The sequence below is a fragment of the Electrophorus electricus genome, chromosome 6 (genome assembly GCF_013358815.1).
Source record: "Electrophorus electricus isolate fEleEle1 chromosome 6, fEleEle1.pri, whole genome shotgun sequence".
Classification (NCBI taxonomy): Eukaryota; Metazoa; Chordata; class Actinopteri; order Gymnotiformes; family Gymnotidae; genus Electrophorus; species Electrophorus electricus.
In genome coordinates, this window is record NC_049540.1 from 679,753 (window position 1) to 697,256 (window position 17,504).

Genomic DNA, 17,504 nt, shown 5'->3' on the forward strand with positions numbered 1-17,504 from the left:
GTATCAGTGTTTTTGTTCTGTTTGTTCTAATACTGCATGGCACCATGTGCTTTTAAAAAGCACTCACCAGCCTCTAAACACTCACCAGGCACCAAACACTCACCAGCCACCAAACATTAGCCTTTAAACCCTGACCATCCACCAATCACCAGCCACTAATTGCTCATTAGCTACTAATTACTCACCAGTCACCAAACACCAGCCTCTAAACACTCACCAACCACCAAACACTCACCAGCCACTAAACAATCACCAGCTACCAAACACCACAAAACACTCAGCAGCCACCAAACACTCAGCAGCCTCTAAACACTCACCAGCCACTAAACACTCACCAGCTACCAAACACCACAAAACACTCACCAGCTTCTACTCACCAGCCACCAAACACCACAAAACACTCACCAGTCACTAAACACTCACCAGCCACCAAACACTCACCAACCTCTAATTACCAGCCACTAAACAATCACCAGCCTATAAACACTCAGCAGCTACCAAACACCACAAAACACTCACCAGCCTGTAAACACTCACCAGCTACCAAACAGTCACCAGCCTCTAAACACTCACCAGTCACTAAACACACACCAGCCTCTACACACTCACCAGGCACCATCCATCAACCCCCTGGTAGTTTAGTTAAACTAACAGGACACATGACACTCTAATTAGGCCAGACCAAAAGTCTGAATTGAGCTGTTTTTGCTTAATTGAAGAATATTCAAATGTTTTTATATGATAAAAAGGTGAATTAAACAGTTGGAACACTGGTGAGAAATTTTATTTGAAGCTAAGGCCTTATGTACATTCGGTATTTTAGTGCAATAATCCAAAGTGATATTTAATGTAAAATTAGAATGTTTTTGATTTATTCGGGAACATACAAACATTGTCCAGTGACAGAATGTAGAAATGAACAGGTTGCTTTCTGTTATTATTGAATATGTTGGATTCATTGCAAAAGTGCTGTGATTTTTTAAAAAAAACATTTTTTTTTAACATATTCACATGTGCGAGAGCTCTTTGAACGGTTATCAGTGCATATACTGACAACGTGAAGATGATGTGTGTCAGAATTCTCATCGCAGAAGTGTTATGGGTACATGTAAAGTACACTGGAATAGGACACAGGCCCATAACAAAGTTTAAAAGAATGATGATGTATATGAATAACAACATAAATGATCTCATGATCCTACAGGTTGGGTCAGTCCAGGGTCACATGACCAGAAATTGGAGTCAACTTCACTTCAAAGCTCATTATCTCCTAGACAAACAGTCCATGGATTAATTCTGGGAAAAATGACAGCATGTGAAATACCAGCAAGTCATTTCCTGGTGAAGAATCGCAAACACACCAAATGAGGTTTAATGCCAAAACACACAGTTCTTTCAGCCTGATTAGTTTGTTGGTCAGATTAAAAAAGTAATTCCTTAGAAAAACAATTAGCCAATATGTTATTTTATACCCATGTTAACATGAGCTCTGTACTGTAAACATACCCATGTTTGGCTGAATGGTGTGATTATTGACTTACTCCAGAGAAACGTACGATTTCACAACCTTCACTTACAAAACAAACATGTAGAAAACAAACATGTAATCCAACACTGGCTGACCTTTGACATGAGGGCTGTAGAGGCTGTGTTATAAATGATGAGTTCGTCTGCCAGAGGGATCACTGTGTGGAAATGGCCAGTGCTGGTGTGGTTCGGTTCCTGCTGCTCGTCTGTCTCCTGCAGGGCTGTGCAGGGGACATAGAAACACTGGAGAACCAAGGTTCATCCAACCCGTTCATCCACCTGGACATCTCTGCTGAACTGAAGAGTCTGAGAACATTGGTCCATCACCAAGGAAACACATTAGTGGAGCTGAAGACCTTGCTGATGAAGATGCAGGAAGAGAATACAGGTGTGTGAGCGCAGGTGTGTGAGCGTAGGTGTGTGTACTCAGGTGTGATAGCGCAAGTGTATTCTTTACACGGGGGCTGCCGGTGTTTTGTTTTGTTTGAGGTGATTTGTTCAACAAACTACAGTATTTATCTTTCACTAAATTAGAGAAATATATATTCTATATATATATACAAAAATATATTAACAATGTATGTACAATATATGTATATTATGTTTATATACACAATGTACAATGTGTATATGGATATGTATATATGTATGTACACGATGTACAATCCCATCTTGTAATTGAACATATTTACAGTTACATGTTACATGGTGGTGGTGGTCCCCACAGTTTATCAGTTTCCCTGATTCAGGGCCTGAATGGCCTGTGGGAAGAAGCTCCTCTTCAGTCTCTCTGTCTTGGTCTTCAGGGAGCGAAAGCGCTTCCCTGACCTCAACAGAGCGAAGAACCTATTGTTGGGATGGGTGGGGTCCTTCACAATCCTCCTGGCCTTGGTCTGGCACCGCTTGTAGTAGATGGTCTGCAGGTCAGGAAGTTCCGTATGAGTGATGCGCTCTGCTGAACGCACTACCCTTTGGAGTGCTTGTCTGTCCTGCTTGGTGCTGTTCCCAAACCAGACTGTGATGTTCCCCGTGAGGATGCTCTCAATAGTGCAGGTTTAGAAGTTCCGCAGTACCTTGGAGGGCAGTCTGAAGTCTCTTAGGCATCTGAGGTGGTAAAGACGCTGACGAGCCTTCTTTGCCAGGGAGTTGGTATTGCGGGACCAGGACAGGTCCTGCGAGATGTGAACACCAAGGTACCTGAAACTATCTACTCTCTCCACCGTGGTTCCACTGATCCTCACAGGTTGGTAGTGCTGCTCCTGTCTTACTGACGTTTAGGAGGAGATTATTTTCCTGGCACCAGTTTTCCAGGTGTTTAATCTCCTCCAGGTAGGCCCTCTCGTCGTTGTCCGAGATCAGACCCATGACAACGGTGTCATCAGCAAACTTGACAATGACGCTGGAGCTGGAAGTGGCTGTGCAGTCGTAGGTGTACAGTGAGTAGAGCAGGGGGCTTAGGACACAACCCTGAGGAGCTCCAGTGCTGAGGGTGAGGGTGGATGAGGCGCAGTTGCCCACCCGTACTGATTGTGGTCTGTCTGTTAGGAAGTTGGAGATCCAGTCGCACAGGGATGTATGCAGTCCTAGATCCCCCAACTTAGTAGTGAGTAGGGAGGGGATGATGGTGTTAAATGCTGAACTGTAGTCAACAAACAGCATTTTAACATAATTTCCCCTCCCTTTGTCCAGGTGGGTCAGTGTGGTGTGGAGCAGATGTGCAATTGCATCGTCAGTGGAGCGGTTGTGGCGGTATGCAAACTGCAGTGGGTCCATGGAGGCTGGCAGTGAAGATGTGATGAAGTCTCTGACTAGCTTTTCAAAGCACTTCATCACGACTGATGTGAGGGCAACAGGGCGGTAGTCATTGAGGTCGGAGGGTCGAGCTTTCTTCGGGACGTGGACGATGGTGGATCGCTTGAAGCTGGACGGGACGTTGCAGTAATGCTGTAATACAGTAATGCAGTAATGCTGAAATGCAGTAATGCAGTAATACAGTAATGCAGTAATGCTGTAATACAGTAATGCTGTAATGCAGTAATGCAGTAATACACTAATGCAGTAATACACTAATGCAGTAATGCAGTAATGCTGTAATACAGAAATACAGTAATACAGAAATACAGTAATGCTGTAATACAGTAATGCAGTAATACAGTAATGCTGTAATACAGTAATGCTGAAATACAGTAATGCAGTAATACGGTAATGCAGTAATGCAGTAATACAGTAATGCTGTAATACAGTAATACAGTAATGCTGTAATACAGTAATGCAGTAATGCTGTAATACACTAATGCAGTAATACACTAATACAGTAATGCTGTAATACAGTAATGCAGTAATACAGTAATGCAGTAATGCTGTAATGCTGTAATACAGTAATGCAGTAATGCTGTAATGCAGCAATACAGTAATGCAGTAATGCTGTAATACAGTAATGCAGTAATACAGTAATACAGTAATGCTGTAATACAGTAATGCAGTAATGCTGTAATACAGTAATGCTGTAATACAGTAATGCAGTAATGCTGTAATGCAGCAATACAGTAATGCAGTAATGCTGTAATACAGTAATGCAGTAATGCTGTAATACAGTAATGCTGTAATACAGTAATGCTGTAATACAGTAATGCAGTAATGCTCCTCTCTTAGCCCAAGCAGCAAATCTTTCTGCTTTGAAGATTAAACTGGCAGTCAGTGAGCGAGAGGTGGAGAACCTGAAGAAGGAGAACACAGGTAACTATGGTAACCATGACAACACACATCAACCACATCAACACCAATGTGGTGCCCAGTGGAAAGACTAATGGATTCTGCTAAATTATTCAAACAATAATCAATTAGAACATTAAGAATGAATGTTAAGGATAAATAAATAAATGTTAAAGATAAATATTTTCCATATCACTTTTTTCAAACTGACAACAATACTGTTTTCTGTTTGAACACATCTCACTTGTTGGTGACTGGTGTCTCTCTGCTATGTCCCGCACAGCTCACATAGCTGATCTGTTCAGCCTCCAGGCCAGAATAAACGCTGCTGAGAGCATGACAGAGAACCTGAAGAAGACAGATGCAGGTACAACACCACACATTTCAGTCTCCAGCACCAGAACAGAATGAATGCATGTTCACCGATCCACCCTGTCAACCCCTGACAGCCCTGGATACGAGACTAACCACCAGTGAGACCAGCCTGGAGCATCTGAAGAGGGAGAATGCAGGTAGACTAAATCATACAGAATAGCAGCAAAACTCTCTATCTGTCTGTCTGTCTTCTTTTTCTTGACCTGATGTCGTTGTTTCTGAATCGTTCCTTCTGTTATGACTGTGCATCTAGAGAGACCAAAGGTTGCTTTCTCCACTACTCTGCCTGGACCAGTAGGTGCGGTCGGCCCCTTTAATGTTCAGACTAACCTGGTCTACACTAAGGTCTTCACTAATGTTGGCAATGCTTACAACTCAGCCACAGGTACTTTCATACCGCCGAGAGTTCATAACCTGCCGGGTCCATTTCAGCCATGAGAAATGTTTCAGACGTGTAATATGTGTGTGTTTGACCTCCTTTATCAATGAGCTGGTCATGGATTGTCTTACTGTAGGAGTGTTCACAGCGCCGGTGAAGGGAGTCTACTATTTCCGCTTTACAGCTCTCAGCTACCTGAACTCCATTGCTATGGCAATTAATTTTCACAAGAATCATGAAATACTCATGCATGTTGGTGCTTTCAACACCGATGGCCACCATGAGTATGTATGTAATGGCATCACACTGCTGCTGGAGGTGGGAGATGTAGTTTTCACAAGTCTCCCAAAGAACTACAAACTGATGGACGATGCCAACAAATCCACCACGTTCAGTGGCTTCCTCCTCTACCCCATGTGAGATGCCAGCTGGGATTCTCCGCCTTGGCTAGCTGGGCAGTGCCTTCCAGCCTACTGGCAGTGGGAAATAGTGCTACTTGGACATGAAGCTAAATAGATATCAGAATATCAGATATGTGGTGTGGATATCAGATATATGGTGTGGATATCAGATATATGGTATAAATTTATTTTAGCTTATAATTTTATAATTCCATTTCATTGTTTAAAACCCTTGAGATGATTTCATTTAATATGTAGTGTCATTTTTTTATTGTAATAAAAAAGATGATTTATGATGTCATGATTTATGTCTGTTTAGTTCACTACATCAGCTATTTCAAATAATGAAATGGAATTAAATTTGGGTGACTTGCCAAGCACTTGAAATTTAAGACTTGACCAAGGACAGTGTGCGCACGCACGCACACACACTGACGGACAGTGGTGAAGTTACTGGACTAGTAGGTTGCCAGTTCAAGCCCCACCACTGCCAAGTTGTCGCTGTTGGGCCCCTGAGCAAGACCCTTAACCCTCAATTACTCAAGTTGTACTCAATGATAATTGTAAGTCACTTTAAATCTGTAAATATACATCTCAGTATACACATGTACATCTCAGTGGTGTAAAGTGTTAATCTGTGGTATAAACATTCAGTGGTGTAAAGTGTTAATATGTGGTATAATCATTCATCGGTGTAAAGTGTTAATCTGTGGTATAAACATTCAGTGGTGTAAAGTGTTAATATGTGGTATAAACATTCATTGGTGTAAAGTGTTAATATGTGGTATAATCATTCATCGGTGTAAAGTGTTAATCTGTGGTATAAACATTAATTGGTGTAAAGTGTTAATCTGTGGTATAATATTCATCGGTGTAAAGTGTTAATCTGTGGTATAAACATTCATTGGTGTAAAGTGTTAATCTGTGGTATAATCATTCATCGGTGTAAAGTATTAATCTGTGGTATAAACATTCATTGATGTAAAGTGTTAATCTGTGATGAGGGCTCTACAAGACCAGGGCAAGGCACCTGGGGTGTATAAACCAGTATGGTCCACCAGAGGGCAGTATTATAATGGGCTCCATTTGCAATCCCTGTTTGCCCAATAAAATCAGTGTGTGCCTCATTAAAAATACTTTTTTTTTTCTTGTACACATGTATGACGTGTTTGTGGATATGTGTGTGTCTGTGTATGTGGGGGGGGGGGTACATATGTGTGTATGTACATATCAGTGTTTATGCGATTGACTGTGAGTGTGTGTGTGTGTGTGGGGGGGGGTGTGAATACACATATATGTGTGTTAATATGTGTGCTTGTGGGGTGTCGTGTGAGTGTGTGTGTGTGGGGGGGTGTAGAGTGAGTGTGAGTGAGGTGTAGAGTGTGTGTGTGTGAGTGTGGGGTGTAGAGTGTGAGTGAGTGAGTGTGGGGTGTAGAGTGAGTGTGTGAGTGAGTGCTAACCTCTCTCTCCTCTCTCATTCACACCCCTCTATGTCTTAGTTCATGCTAGTAATGTGAAACTTGGTGCACAGAATGAGTCCATTTCCTGTTTTGGACTTTTGCTCTGTGATGTTCAGCGTGCGCTATCACACTAGACTGGGTCTCACGACTCAGAAGCCTAAATAACAAACCTCGCACTGTCCAGGAGGTTAATAAGTCCTGAATATGTGTTCAGGAGTAGATGATTCAGTACGTTAGTAGGTCCTGAATATGTGTCATATTATCATTGATTCTTCACTTAAAACTTGCGTTTTTCTTTAGGTGAACTAAGCTGGTTACTATGTGTACTATGCATGGCTGGTGGAGTCTCAGTGGTGAAGGTACTGGACTAGTAATCAGAAGGTTGCCAGTTCAAGTCCCACCACTGTTGGCCCCTGAACTCTCAGTTACTCATGTTGTGCTCAGTAAATGTCCTCTCTCTCTCTCTCTCTCTCTCTTTCTCTTCCACAATAGTACATCCTTATTGTTTCACTGAGAGGGTTTTACCCACATCGGCTGTTACGTTGTATGTTCCCAGCCATCTATGACCCCTGCCACACACACACCCACGCACAAACACACACACACTCAGACACGCATACACACACACGCATACACACACACACAAACGCACACACACTCCCCCGTGCTAACATCCTGTGTCTTCCTCACCACTCCAAACTCTTTAGAGTAATAATCTGTGTGTGTGTATGTGCATGTGTATAAGAAAAATGTCTTTCCCTGACCTCATAAATTTCCTGTACATTCTGCGCTCTGTGTTTGCGTGCGTACGTGTGTGTGTGTGTGGACACTAGCAAACATTCTCATGATCACCGCATTAAGTTCTCAGGGTCCATTTTCCATCTATAAATCTCAGCCAGTTCTGCAGGCCCTTGCCCCAGTATCTCCCAGCGCCCCAGTAATTCTCAGGACCACAGCTCCCAGTTATACCTCCCGCAACTGCTCGGAACCAAATGCTAACACTTCAAGTCATTTCCGCTTGTCTAGTAATTCAGTTGTTTAAAATGCCATTTCATAGTTTATTCACAATTTATTTATAGTGGAGGTATTTTAGGATTGCTGTGGATTTTTTTGTTGTTGTTTTAGCACAAAATGTGAGATATGGTTGCTGTGGGAACCAGAGTGACGTCTAGATCTGTGCAGCAGAGTGGGCATAGTGGACAGCAGACCGAGGTTGGACAAACGGTTTGTACCAGAGATGTGCATGCTAGCGGACACAGAAACACACTAACGACACGCTGGCCGGCCCGAGACACGGTTAAACACAACAAGGACAGGCTAGTCTATGACACAGAGAAACACAGCTGATCTGGGACATGAATCAGGGTTCTGTAGTGAGACCTTCTGCAGTTCCACAAACCAATAACACAAGAACACTTCCAGCTGCAACACTATGTGTGTTTGTATGATAGCATGTGTGTGTTGAAGGGTATGATTATTAGCTATGTATGATTATTAACTCCAGGTGTAACAGTATCTCAGCAGAGACAGACTCATTTAGACTCATTGTAGAGGGAGACAGCAGACAGACTTATTGTAGACACACACACACAGAGGAACAGAGGAACCCTAGAACATGGACACACACACACACAGAGGAACCCTAGAACATGGACACACACACACACACACACACACACAGAGGAACCCTAGAACATGGACACACACACACACACACACACACACACACACACACACACACACACACACACACACACACACACACACACAGAGGAACCCTAGAACATGGACACACACACACACACACACACACACACACAGAGAAATCCTAGAACATGGACACACACAAACACACAGAGGAACCCTAGAACATGGACACACACACACAGAGGAACAGAGGAACCCTAGAACATGGACACACACACACACACACACACACACACACACAGAGGAACCCTAGAAAATGGACACACACACACAGAGGAACAGAGGAACCCTAGAACATGGACACACACACACACGAACCCTAGAACATGGACACACACACACACAGAGGAACCCTAGACCATGGACACACACACACACACACACACAAACAGAGGAACCCTAGAACATGGACACACACACACACACACACACAGAGGAACCCTAGAACATGGACACACACACACACACACACACAGAGGAACAGAGGAACCCTAGAACATGGATACACACACACACACACACACACGCATGCACACAGAGGAACCCTAGAACATGGACACACACACACACACACACACACACACAGAGGAACCCTAGAAAATGGACACACACACACACAGAGGAACAGAGGAACCCTAGAACATGGACACACACACACACGAACCCTAGAACATGGACACACACACACACAGAGGAACCCTAGACCATGGACACACACACACACACACACACACAAACAGAGGAACCCTAGAACATGGACACACACACACACACACACACACACAGAGGAACCCTAGAACATGGACACACACACACACACACACACACAGAGGAACAGAGGAACCCTAGAACATGGATACACACACACACACACACACACACACGCATGCACACAGAGGAACCCTAGAACATGGACACACATACACACACACACACACACACACACAGAAACAGAGTAACTCTAGAACGTGGACGTGCTTGGAAAAACATTCAACCGACGACGCAGCTACGCAGCGACATCAACTCAACAGACATGGGGATAGCATACACACATACACACACATACACACACACACAGACACAGTGTTCTCTCACTGGAAACAGAGATCAGAACACAGTATTAGGACTTGTTTATGTTATGTAGGATTTCATCATGCCTCTTAAATAAACATTTTAGTAACTAGTTTTCAATAAATAATAAACATTTTAGTATCCAGTTTTCAATAAACAATAAACATTTTAGTAAGCAGTTTTCAATAAACAATAAACATTTTAGAAACCAGTTTTCAATAAACAATAAACATTTTAGTAAGTAGTTTTCCCTGTGCCAGCCAAATGTTCACTCGCCCACAGACATGTCATGATGGCGTGTTATGCCTGTGTGTGTGTGTGTGTGTGTGTGTGTGTGTGTGTGTGTGTGTATCTGTATGTGTGTCTATGTCTCACCCTGACTGATCCAAACCGTTTTAAAGACAAACGCCAACACTGGACTTTGTTTTTGATGGAAAACACAAAGTCTTCTGGAGGGAGCTGAGGTTTGGTAAACAGTTCTAGACCTCAGACAACCTGAATCTGTTCACGGTAGAACCCCAAACCTCTTCAGTGTGGCAGTCACACAAATAAAATTCCCTTTTTGGCAGAGTGTGTAATACAAAGTTTCAATCCCAACATTTAAACTGCTTTATCTGAACAGGCTTTCAAAATTGTCCTCATTATTAATCATGGAAGGACACAGTGTTTCATATAGAAGGCATATGAGTACACACACACACACGCACACGAACGCACACTCACATACACGCACACACATACACGCACACACACGCACACACATATACAGACACACACACAAACACACACACGCACACACTTACATACACGCACGCACACACACACATGCACACACACACACACACACATATACACACATACAGATATACACACACACACACACACATACACGCACACACACTCACATACACGTACTCAAACTCACATACACGCACACACACTCACATACACACACATACACACGCACACACACACATATACAGACACACATATACAGACACACACACACACACTTACATACACGCACGCACACACACACATGCACACACACACACACACACACACACATATACACACATACAGATATACACACACATGCACACACACACAGAGACACACATGTACACAGACATAAACACATATACAGATACACAATAAAACAATGCCGATGTCTGAATACATCGTGAGTGGTAATGTTCCCAAAACCTTAAAGAGAGTTAGAGTTAGAGTAGGACTGTTTTTGTGAGTGAAGCTCTCTGTGCGTGCGTGTGTGTGTGTCTGCATGTGCGTATGTGTGTGTGTGCATCTGCATATGCGTATGTGTGTGTTTGTGTGTGTATGTGTGCGTGTGCATCTGCATATGTGTTTGTGTGTTTGTGTGTGTGCATGTGCGTATGTGTTTGTGTGTGTGTGGGGTGGGGTGAGAGAGAGAGTATACTTAGAGTCTGGGGGAGTTTGGAGAGTTGGGGATGATAATGGACAGTAAAGATCTCTCTCTCTCTCCCTCTCTCTCTCTCTCTCCTGCCTTCTGCCTCTCTGACCCTCCCTCTTTCTCTTCTTCTCTCTTTCTCACATGCTGATATCTCCTCTCTTTCACTCTCTCTGTGGAGAATATGAATGCACATTAAAAGGACAGAAAATTCTCTCCCCTGCTCTCTTTCTCACACAAACACACAGCAGTTTGTGAGACGGCCCTTGTTCCACCGGTACACAGCAAAGGAGAGGAATTTTCTCTTCCAAAGATGATGGACGTTTGTTTGAAAGGCTGGCTTTGGGAAAAGACTGTCTGGATTTTCTTTGGAAATGCCTATGGACTGGACAGGATCTGAAAGGACTGAACCTCTGTCTCCCGGAGTCTCCCGATTCTTCTGAGAGCCACACAGAGAAGATAAGAGCCACATTTCTGCACGGTGACCATCCGGACACACAGACGACGACAGCCTGAAGTCAGGTTTTTTGGGGAGATTAACAGGCACACTAATGTCATTTGCACTAATGTCAGATCCTGAGATTATAGTGTGCACAATATAAGGAGCTGGTGGATTTGTATGTGTTTGAAATGTAACAGATTATTTATTAATTACTTCAATTCTTTCATTATTAATAAATAATTTGGTTTGGGTATTGTTTGGTTTGGTTTGGTTTGGGTATAGTTTGGTTTGGTATTGTTTGGTTTAATTTGGTTTGGTTTGGGTATAGTTTGGTTTGGGTATTGTTTGGTTTGGGTATAGTTTGGTTTGGTTTGGTTTGGGTATAGTTTGGTTTGGTTTGGTTTGAGTATAGTTTGGTTTGGGTATAGTTTGGTTTGGGTATAGTTTGGTTTGGTTTGGGTAAAGTTTGGTTTGGTTTGGTTTGGGTATTGTTTGGTTTGGGTATAGTTTGGTTTGGTTTGGTTTGGGTATAGTTTGGTTTGGTTTGGTTTGGGTATAGTTTGGTTTGGTTTGGGTATAGTTTGGTTTGGTTTGGTTTGGGTATAGTTTGGTTTGAGTATTGTTTGGTTTGGTTTGGATATAGTTTGGTTTGGTTTGGGTATAGTTTGGTTTGGTTTGGTTTGAGTATAGTTTGGTTTGGTTTGGTTTGGTTTGGGTAAAGTTTGGTTTGGTTTGGTTTGGGTATAGTTTGGTTTGGTTTGGTTTGGGTATAGTTTGGTTTGAGTATTGTTTGGTTTGGATTGGGTATAGTTTGGTTTGGTTTGAGTATAGTTTGGTTTGGGTATAGTTTGGTTTGGTTTGGTTTGAGTATAGCTTGGTTTGGGTATAGTTTGGTTTGGTTTGGGTATAGTTTGGTTTGATTTGGTTTGGGTAAGGTTTGGTTTGGATATAGTTTGGTTTGGTTTGGTTTGAGTATAGTTTGGTTTGGTTTGATTTGAGTATAGTTTGGTTTGGTTTGGGTATAGGTTGGGTATAGTTTGGGTATAGTTTGGGTATAAGTTGGGTATAGGTTGGGTATAGGTTGGGTAAAGTTTGGGTATAGGTTGGGTATAGGTTGGGTATAGTTTGGGTATAGGTTAGGTATAGTTTTGGTCATTGACGTCTGACCCTTCTGGTCCGAAGCTGGCTAGGTGTAGTAAGTTCCTGTAGTTTTGCCTCTCCAGATCGTCTCTATTCCAGAGTGTCTCTGTCCCAGAGTATCTCTACTTCAGAATGTCTCTATCCCAGAGTGTCTCTATCCCAGAGCGTCTCTATCCTAGAGCATCTCTATTACAGAGCATCTCTATTTCAGATTGTCTCTATTCCAGAGCATCTCTGTCCCAGATCGTCTCTATTCCAGAGCGTCTCTATCCTAGAGCGTCTCTATCCTAGAGCGTCTCTATCCCAGAGCGTCTATATCCCAGTGTCTCTATCTTAGAGCGTCTCTATACTAGAGCGTCTCTACTCTAGCGCATCTCTATTTCAGAGCATCTCTACTCTAGCACATCTCTATTACAAAGCGTCTCTATTCCAGATCGTCTCTATTCCAGAGCGTCTCTGTCCCAGAGTGTCTCTACTCCAGAGTGTCTCTATGCCAAAACATCTCTATTCCAGTGCGTCTTTACTTCAGAGCGTCTCTATTCCAAATCTCTCTATCCCAGAACATCTCTATTCCAGAGCATCTCTATTCCAGAGCATCTCTATCCCACAGCGTCTCTATTCCAGATTGTCTCTATTTCAGATCGTCTCTATTTCACATCGTGTTTAATCCAGAGCATTACGGATTTAGTTCCAGGCCCTTAAACAGATCCTGATTGTTTTGGCCATTTCACCACCATTCCACCACCATTCCAGTTTTCATTTTGAATTCCTTCTTCTCTGGCCTCCATGTTCTGGAACACGCCGGATCAGTACGGGGGGTGGGGGGTGTGTGTGTTTCTCCAGATCTCTAACCCCAGCAGTTCATCTGAACTTCAGGAACAAAGAGATGGGATTCATGACACAAGTCCTAACTGATGTTGTAACAAATAAAGTATGTGGGGAACACTGAGTTTGAAAACAAAACTCCCATGGTGCACTGTGGTGAAGATCTGGCAAGCGGCTGGTCTCCCGTGACCAGGAGAACACCAGGAGATCTCTGGGCTCTAGACTACATCAGGATTCTGAATCAGTAAGAAGGGAGCTGTACTGCTGTCCCTGTTTGGTTAGGACATGTGGACATGTGTCTTGTGAAGCATGTCCTTCCTGAAGCATGCATCTTCACCCGCTTTCCCAGGGCACTTCCTGTGCGGCTCCCAATGTCGCTGGACAATTGTTCTGTGGAAACCTCCCATTTTAGCTGTGGCTTCTACTGCCCCCAGGGCATAATCACAAGAGGTGGGGGTGGTTTGGCCCGGGATTGTAGGGGGCGAATTCTCGTGTACTATTTGGAGGAAAGGATTATGTGTAAAAAAAAAAAAAAGTCCCAGAAGTCTTTTTAACAGCCAATCGGATTCCTCGGAGCGCCCCCAACCTAACTAACAGAATCCATCTGTGGCACAGAGTCTATTGAGGGCCATTAAACACATCTGCTTACACACACACACAAACACAGACACACATACGCACACACACAGACACACACACACACACACGCACGCACACACAAACACATACACGCACATGCACACAGACACACACAAACACATACACACATACACACACACTCACACACACACACACACACATACACACACACAAACACATACGATCACATCCACACATATATTTGTTTTATGTGTATGTATTTTTATGTATGAATCTATATGTCAAATCATTTTCTAACCATAATCCTAATTCTAAGGTCCACCTCAGTAAAATAAATGTACCATTTAATTATAAATTAATAAATAAACAAGCCAACAGTCTCCCCAAACCCCAATACTCTTATAAGGACCAAGACACGTGTGGTTGTTCCATTACATTATTGTAATGGAACAACCCTCACATGTGTTACAAACACACACACCCATTATTGTAATGGAACAACCCTCACATATGTTACAAACACACACACCCATTATTGTAATGGAACAACCCTCACGTGTGTTACAAACACACACACACATTATTGTAATGGAACAACCCTCACGTGTGTTACACTTCCATAAAAAAATTCATTTCAAAAAGTTTTTTTGTTGTTTTTGTTTCAGAACCCAAACAGTCCTATCGAATTTCCGCACAGTTGTAAACATCACCATGGAAACAGACCCCTCCCTCAACTTCACCATGCTCAACGAATCGTCTCTACACAGTCCCGCCTCCAAGGAGTCATGTGACTACCTCTCTCCTTCCGTGTCTCAGTACCAGCGGAGATTCGTCCCGGTCCTCTACGCAGCCATTTTCCTGTTGGGTTTCCTAGGCAACGCCCTGGTGGTGGGCGTGTTGTGCTGTAGCCCGTCCCACCGCACGGCCTCGGGGACATACCTGGTGAACCTGGCCGCGTCGGACCTGCTGTTCCTGGGCAGCCTGCCCTTCTGGGCGTCCTACTACTCCATGGAGTACGAGTGGGTGTTTGGCCGCGCGATGTGTAAGCTGTGTGGGGCGCTGCTGTCCTTCAATGTCTATGCAAGCATCTTCTTCATCACCTGCATGAGCGCAGACCGCTACCAGGCCGTGGTGCACCCGCTGCGCTCGCCGTACCGCGCCCGGCGTGTGGGACACGCCCGCCGTCTGTGCGCTGGCGTGTGGGCGCTGGCGGCCGTGTCCACGCTGCCCACGCTGGCCTTCCGCGACGTGGTGTCCCTGCAGGGCCTGAATGTGACGGCGTGTGCGATGACGTACCCAGACCAGCGCTGGCACACGGCCCTCACACTCGCCAAGAACACCGTCGGCTTCCTCGTGCCCTTCGTCGTCATAGCAACCTGCTACGGACGCATTGCCGGGCGCCTGCTGGCCACACCCCGCCTCCCACTCAGGGGCTCCGCCCGGCCGGACCATGTGCTGCGCATGGTGGTCGCCGTGGTGACGGCCTTCTTCCTGTGCTGGTGTCCGTTCCACGTGCTGGCGTTCCTGGGCGCACTGAGGGACCTGGGCGTGGAGTGGCGTTGCGAGGTGGGCCGTGCCGTGGGAATGCTGCTCCCAGCCTCGCTCTGCCTCGGATTCTCCAACTCTGCCATTAACCCTTTCCTTTACTGCTTTGTCGGCAACCGTTTCCGGGAGCAGCTGCGTGGCCTCTACAGGCAGAAGGTGACGCACGTGACCCTAGAGACCCTCAGCACACGCCTCACGTCCTTCTCACGCAAACTCAGCAGTGACGTCCGAGACTCAGCCACTGTCGAGAGCCTACCTCCAAACAACGACCTCTAGGGGCTCGGAGGTTAATCTGCAGGCTTTGGCATTTTGCACTGGTTACAGAATCCAAACAGCTGATTGGATATTTTCTTGTTTTCTGTTTGACTGATTGGCTGGGGCCAGGCATTATGCGATGGGCACTACGTAAGGTACTAAACACTATGTAGTGCCCTAGAAATCCAGCAGGAATGTGTTTAAGACGCAGGCCAGTTGGGAGGAAGAAAGGAGGAAAAATCCTCACTCTTTGAATTCATTAGAACAGTGAATATTTACACATCAGTACACAGGCCAAGAGAAGAGATGTGTACAGACGTGCTAGTGACAGTCACATGCTTGCAGTCTGTTTCTGGTTTCGGTTCTTTATTGTTATGTTGTTCTCACATGGTGGTCAGTGTTGATTTGTCATAAGCTTCGGTCTTTAGTCCAAAGTAATTTCACATTCTGTTGCCCAAGGACATAAGTGAATGGCAGTAACATTAGAATTTGTACAGAATGCATAACATCACTGTTAAAAACTAGCATACACACACACACACACACACACACACACACACACACACACACACACACATTCACACACACACACACACACACACACACACACATTCACACACACACACACACACACACACACACACACACACACATTCACGCACACACACACACACACACATACACACACATTCACACACACACATACACACACACACATTCACACACACACACACACACATACACACATACACACACACACACACACACACACACATTCACACACACACACACACACACACACACACACACATACACACACACACACACACACATTCACACACACACACACACACACATACACACACACACACACACACACACACACACACATTCACACACACACACACACACACACACACACACATACACACACACACACACACACACACACACACACACACACATACACACACACACACACACACACACATCATTTATGAACATAATGTGTGTTCTGTGGATGATTTCGAACGTTCCCGTTTTTTTTCTTCCTACATTTGCGTCTATTGTAATGTTGTCATGGTCCTGTGTTTGGGTCTCATTTTACAGCTCCATCACCTGTTTCAGAATAAAGTGGCAGTTCTGTGTCTTTGGAAAGTACACAAGTAAACAAATGTAAAGAAAACAAAGTGTTTCAGGCTTCAGGTATCCACAGGAATGTCTCTTTGCTGGTCACAGGAGAGTGTCTCTACCAGGCTGTCTCTGTGATAGTCACGGGACAGTCTCTGTGTCAGTCATTTATTACAGCTGCCAAACTGAAATATAATATTTCAGTATATAAAAATTTCTGTATATAAAAATATACAGAACATTTCCAAATGGACCACATTAATCTGGGATTTCAACCAGTACAGAGAATTGCTATGTATGTATTTAAACATCAAAGGTTTAATATATTTTATATATTCTGCTAAATATCTTACTACTTCTTAAATACTTATATATGATTTAAAATATCAAATAATTCACTATTCATTTATGAAATGTGTCAAACTGAGCAAATTTTGAAGTGACTGGGGAAACACTGACCCCTTGTGGACAAATGAATATAGTCCCACCGTGCAATGCATCATTG

At 43.9% G+C, this 17,504-nt stretch overlaps 2 protein-coding genes across 4 annotated transcripts; both read left to right on the plus strand.

Annotated features, from left to right (window-relative positions):
• The first annotated feature begins 1,695 nt into the window (after positions 1-1,695).
• LOC113591065 (heavy metal-binding protein HIP-like) lies at positions 1,696-6,414 on the plus strand. Its single transcript, XM_027031418.2, has 6 exons — positions 1,696-1,915; positions 4,180-4,263; positions 4,523-4,606; positions 4,689-4,751; positions 4,868-4,999; positions 5,130-6,414. The coding sequence occupies exons 1-6, from the start codon at positions 1,696-1,698 to the stop codon at positions 5,411-5,413; spliced, it is 867 nt and encodes a 288-aa protein (XP_026887219.2). The 3' UTR covers positions 5,414-6,414.
• A 4,776-nt stretch (positions 6,415-11,190) lies between these two features.
• Positions 11,191-16,432, plus strand: agtr2 (angiotensin II receptor, type 2). Of its 3 annotated transcripts, none has more exons than XM_035526788.1 (2): positions 11,191-11,583; positions 14,734-16,432. In XM_035526788.1, exon 2 carries the CDS (start codon positions 14,780-14,782, stop codon positions 15,887-15,889), a length of 1,110 nt encoding a protein of 369 aa, XP_035382681.1. In that variant the 5' UTR covers positions 11,191-11,583; positions 14,734-14,779; the 3' UTR covers positions 15,890-16,432. The 3 variants fall into 3 exon arrangements, with proteins under 3 accessions (XP_035382681.1, XP_035382680.1, XP_035382682.1); XM_035526787.1 differs by having other exon boundaries at positions 11,191-11,578; XM_035526789.1 differs by having other exon boundaries at positions 11,191-11,542.
• Positions 16,433-17,504: the final 1,072 nt, after the last annotated feature.